At 37.4% G+C, this 6,000-nt stretch overlaps 1 protein-coding gene across 1 annotated transcript in view; it reads right to left on the bottom strand.

Moving 5' to 3' along the window:
- Positions 1–268: 268 nt before the first annotated feature.
- LGSN (lengsin, lens protein with glutamine synthetase domain) overlaps positions 269–6,000 on the bottom strand; it is a 29,676-nt gene continuing 23,944 nt past the window's right edge. Inside the window, 3 exon segments of the mRNA XM_075553763.1 lie at positions 269–1,080; positions 1,083–1,252; positions 1,254–1,462. Of these exon segments, the coding sequence (XP_075409878.1) occupies positions 269–1,080; positions 1,083–1,252; positions 1,254–1,462 (1,191 nt within the window).

Genomic DNA, 6,000 nt, shown 5'->3' with positions numbered 1-6,000 from the left:
CTGCCTGAGAACACTGAATTCATCTATCTTGGTCAATATACAAAGCCACAGAGGAAATGAGGACTATTGGACAAAGTCTGGTAAATTTGCATAATGCAGCTTCATAACAACTTTATTGTTTGTTTCCAGCAAATATTCCATGGGGATTCAAAATTAAATAGTGACAGTATTGGTAGTCTTTTTTTTGTAATGTTCCTTTTTTTCTTTCTGGTTAATAAACTACTCAAGTAATAATCACATTTCTAAAGAAATAGTTAAGCAAACTATTCTAAATAAAATATTCTAAGACTTTATTTCTTTCAGCATCCGTTTCTTCATTTTCCAACTCATATTTCTTCATGGCAACAAAATACCGAATAAAAGTTTCTCCTAGAGCCTCTTTCAGACATTGATCTTCCTCTAGTGCCACCAGGGCATCTTCCAATTTCAAAGGGATCTTGGAAGGGTTTGACAGACAAAGGTCTGAGCTGTCATCTGCATCAGTCAAGGCAGCATCAGGGCTTTGAAGTCCATCCAAGCCTGCAGCAACAGTGGCAGCCAACACCAGGTAAGGATTTGCTGTCGCTGTGCCTAGTTTATTTTCTATCCGGGGCCCTTTCTCGCCGTGACACTTGATAGTGAACGCACAGCTGTTATCATTGAATCCCCATGTTGCAGGCACAGTCTCCTTCAGGGCTGGCCCCCCCTTGGAGTAGCACTTCCGGCAGCTGGTAGCAGGGGCCAACAGGCAGCTGAGAGCCACAGTGTGCTGTAAGAGGCCTGCCAACCACTTTTTCCCAAGGACTGTGAGCTGTTCCACTCTGGAGCTGCTGCAGAGCACGTTCTGCTTTCCAGTGACATCGCAGACACTGTGAGACAAAATTCCTGAATTGCATAATCCAGTCTTGATGAAAAATCTGGCAATGTAATTATATTTCCCTGCCACTTCTTTCACAGCCGTTCTTAGGGTAAATGCATTATCGGCTGCACGGATGCCAAATTCTGGCAGAAAACAGATTTCTGTCTGACCAGGTCTGGTAGAGAAAGGAAAGCTCTCAACATTTGCTCCAGTCTGATACAACCCGTCAACGAGTGCCTGCAAAAGGGCTCTCCGTGGTTCATTAGTAACGGTGTAGCAGAAAGGGAGATGGTATTGGGTTTGATCATTTCAGGCACACAAACGATGCAGAAGTCTTAGATGAAGGCAGAGAGCAGGGAAAAGCCAGCGCTCTCCAGCTGGCTGAGCTGCTTCTTTGCAATGTACCTGGGAGACCAGAGGCCCACCAGTCACAGTGAAGGTATCACATATCACTCTCGCAGTTCTTTCAGCCCAGGGCAGAACCCGGAAGGTGGACAGCTCCGGTCTCAGGACGATGTCACTATTGAAACATGTTGCTCGCATGTGATTGACTTCATTGTTTTTAGGATTTGGCATCAGTTCAAGATAACCTCTAGGCATACAAACTCCGTGAATCACTTTTTCCTACAGAGAAAATGATGGAGAGCTTGGTTTTAAAATGAGAAAACAAAAAATATTGAGCACAAAAAACCTGTTGGTTAATGTACTTAATTTGAGGTACTATTTATAAATATTTAAAAGTCAACCCCTCAAGGCATCTTTATAAACAGCTGTCAATAGTTTTAATCTTATAGATTTTATGTGCTATGAGAAGTAAAATATGGCAGTCATAAATTATATATGCATTATATATAATATGACACCTAATGTATCATAATATTTTGGATGTAATGTATATATCTAATATATAATCCATGGTTCATTGTATTATGTTTGACATTCATAATAATAAAATATCTTCTCTTCAAAAGACAAAAGAAAAGCTTTATGAAATGATTCCAAAGTATCATAAGCAAATATATCTTTAAAGTACTATGTATATTTGATGATATAGTAGCTAATGCTTAAGGATATGGTTTTATTTGAGGCTAGTTCACTGTAAGTCCCGTAGGTAATAGGATCTCTGAAGTTGGCCGTGAAGAATCTTCAGTCCTGCTCAGTGAGCCAGCTGTAACCAGTCCTGTGACACCAGGACAGTTGTCATAGGACCGAAGGGCTCAGATCTGCTGACAGCGGGCGGTCCTTGCTTCACACACTTTTATAGCCACTTACAAATGAACCACCTCACTGTCTTACAGAGTCTCAGAAACCTTGCCTATAATGTGGACCCTTATCTCCAAAGTTATAACGTCTAAAATTCTGTCCTTCGCATCAGCAGGAACTAGATGTCAGCGACCTAACTTCTAATTGTGGTTCTTTTATTCGTTGTCCTTGTGCAGTTGCGCGGTTGTTTGGACTCTGTTTGCCTTACCTTCCGCCTCTGAAAATGTTAGACTAGATGATTGAAAAGGTGCCAGATACTTTTCTAGTCAGATACCTCCAGGGTTCTATAGGTTTATTTATCTTTTCTGGGTGCCAGATAACATACCGGTGGTAAGGCTGTAAAACTGAACAGATCCATAAACCAGATTCAAGAAGCCACGTAACAGGGACACTAGCCAGGTTTCATGTGGGGGGAAGTGCCAACTATAATGTGTGGTCCCCATGATGTTGGTGCTCCTCATGAACTAAATAAAACCTTCTGTAAGCCTGGCTTTTCACTAAGGTGCTGCGAAATTCCCCAAATAACGTGGCTACCAAAGCCGAGTTCATTTTCCAAAGGTCAAGTACTAGTCTACCTTCCTTGCTTAGGTCATGAAACATGGTGTCCTTCACGCTCTACCATCTCATTTTGGATTTTAATTGTCATGTTAACTTAGCCAGTCCAACACTAAGCTTACTGGTAATTAAGTGTGTGAGTCTTGCAAAATCTTTTAATTCCAATTTTCACAGTAAGAAATAAGATCTTTTCCTACTTGACAATTTTTGGTTTGACACAAAATGTTTGTTACATCTGTGTGTTTCTAAAATGAGCGATATTTGTGTTTTATTCATAAAACTTCTAGGAATTCCTGTAATTTAAATATTTTATTTGTTTGGTTGTGAAAAACTGGGTTCCATTTCATTCTAATAGTCCTTCATGAATTGGAAACTAATATAAAGCCACACTTTACCCTCTAGGCTCTTTAACTCACATTTCTCAGAGTATGCTTTTCCAACACTGTATTACTCTTCAATCTTGTTTTTTGTTGTTGTTGTTTTTGTGTGTTTGGCTCATTCTGAATTCAATATAATTTTTTAATTGTGGCAAATATATAAATATATGTGAGTATATATATTATAGATATGCCATACTGGAATAACTTGCTGTTGACTCAATAAAACTAGAAGAATAGCACAAATCTTTATGAAAACTGAAAGGTTATGCTTAAAAAAGAAAAAACTCAAAATAACCTTATTGCCATCAACTCAACTCTGACTCAGAGCAACCCTATCGTAGAACTGCCCCATTGGACTTCTGAGACCTTCATAGGACTAGACAGCTCCTTCCATCCAAGGGGCCACTGGTGAGTCCAAACCACCTACTGTGATCAGCAGCTCAATGCACCACCAGGGCTCTTTATTTATTTATTTTTTGGATACGTTCAAACCAAACTATACTGCTATAAAACTCAATTTTGCATTATTTGATTTTTTGAGTTCTATGGTACTATATATCAATATAACCAGGATGTAAAAACCAAAACACTCTCCTGCATATTATTTAAATAAAAGTTAATTATTTGACAGAACAGAAGTAATACCAGTAGCTTGCAGCTTTTGGATAAACAAATGTGGACAAGGCACTTGGCAGAGTGCCAGGCACAGAGCAAATTCTCTGAAAATAGTAGGTATTATTGTTATAATCATGAGTTCTTTCTTTGGCCTTTTCCAATTATATAACTTTCTTTTCCTATATTCCCCTTTTTGAAATAAAAATCAGTATTTCTATTTCACTTAACATGGAAGAACACCACGATGAAAGTGAAATTAGTAAAAGTTATAGGATAAATATATTTTAAAAGAAAAGAAAGAATACCAAATTCAATGGAAGAACTAAAAAGAAAAGAGACTGCTGGACCTGAGACAGTAGGTGGAGTAAAGAGAGCACGGAACTGGAAGTGAGAACTCACGAACTGATGTCCAGCGTGGCCATTAACCACCTGTACAACCCCGAGGAAGGTCACTGTCAGGTTTCTAGTCCTCAGTCTCCTTATCTATAAGTAGACATAGCTCACACTAAAATTGACTGTACAACTCTTCTTAAGAGGATTGAACTATTGAATTGTATGGTGTGTGAATTATATGCCAATAAAACTGCTCATTTTTTTTACAAGATGGATTACAGTATCTCTTCTATAGCTTCATAGTCTAACTTATTATGTAATTTTCAAGTTGGTGTTTTATTCCCTAGAAGTATAAATTTTGAATTCTTTAATAAAGGTTGAAATCAACTTGTCACTAAGTCTAGGCAAACTCAAAGTATTGATTCCATTCTTTGCTGAATGAATTTGTCAGATAGGATTGTGTGTAAGTGTGACGATGCATTTATATATACATTTACACTGTATAGAATGGCTTACATAAATGAACTGGTATGTGATGCCTAACCGTAACAAAGTTTTTTACTTTAAATTGCTAATATTCATGAAGTAAATGTGCCTTCCCATGTATTCCCTCCCAACATCCAAAGGAAATTCTAAATGTTTTGTTAATATATATATATATGTGTGTGTGTGTGTGTGTATGTATATAGTCTATTATCATTCAATGAGAATAAAATAAAAATGGCAAACAATGAGAAAGTCAGTTGTGCTATAAAGCTGAAGCTAAGAATCAATACAGCAATTGAGATAAAGTATGAAGAGCTGCATCCAAATTCTTACTATGGAAAATCTCTTTTCTCAAACACACTAAGCTTAAGTAAAAGTGGTACATATACATACATTGAATAAGATATTGGAAAATATTTTTAATAGAAATTTAGAAAAAAAAGGCAGAACTTGTCACCTTATATCAATTTATATAAATCCTCAGTAAATGTAGGGAGCATATTAAAATAAGTTCTTGTAAAGGTGTTCAATTGGAGAACAAACCCAATTATTTAAATATGTAGATTTAGGATGCTACGAATGATGCTACCCACTACCATGAGTCATTTTCAACTCATACCAACCTTATAGGACAGAGTAAGACTACTCATAGGGTTTCAAAGGCTGTAATTTAAACATATACATAAATTTTTAATTATATATTTATATTTGTTGTTAAAACTATACACAGCAAGACAGACACCAATGCAGTACTTTTTACATGTACAATTAAGTGGCATTGATTATATGCTTCAAGTGTGCAAACATTCGCTGCAACCTTTATTGAATTGTTCCTCCCCCATTAACATAAACTCACTAGTCAATTTGATCCCTTATAGATCGTTTTTTAAGCATAATACTCATGATAGATATTTTTCACTAGTTATTTTTTAGCTATTGCTTGCTTTTAAGAAGAGTTCAGGGAATATCTTTGATTTGAGGCTTAAAGATGATGCCAGGACAACAGTTTCAAGGATTTACCCAACCTGCATGGCTTCAGAAAGACTGGTGTTCATGAGAATTTGAAATTCTGTTCCCTTTTGTTCCCTTTTGGTAAGCATTCTTCTATGGAATCTTTCATCAAAATGTTCTGTAGTGATACTTGTGTACCACCCAGTCCTAGCATCGCAACAAAAGAAGAAATTGTTCCTGGAGGGACACAAGTCAATTCCAACACCTAGCCATCCTATTTGGGGCTCCCAAGCACTTCCAATATTCATAGGAGCAGATGGATGACATGATTTTTCTCTGTCAGAGATATTGGTGATTTGAACTGCCAACGTCGGGGTTAACAACCCCTTACCTAAAAGTGCCGCCAGGGTTCCTTATACATTGGATATGTGCCTTCGATTACTGGCTCTCTCTTTTCCTCTGTTGTTCCAGCTAATGGAGACTCGTTGATTGTTTGGGATTGGATGGCCACTTGAAAACTGGGTTACTACATGTCAACAGTAGAAGGTACAACATCACTGCATATGCTAGTAGGTCAAT

The sequence above is a fragment of the Tenrec ecaudatus genome, chromosome 7 (assembly GCF_050624435.1).
Source record: "Tenrec ecaudatus isolate mTenEca1 chromosome 7, mTenEca1.hap1, whole genome shotgun sequence".
In the NCBI taxonomy this organism is placed as follows: Eukaryota; Metazoa; Chordata; class Mammalia; order Afrosoricida; family Tenrecidae; genus Tenrec; species Tenrec ecaudatus.
The sequence above is the reverse complement of the archived record's forward strand: the minus strand, read 5'-3'. Positions and strand labels throughout refer to the sequence as shown.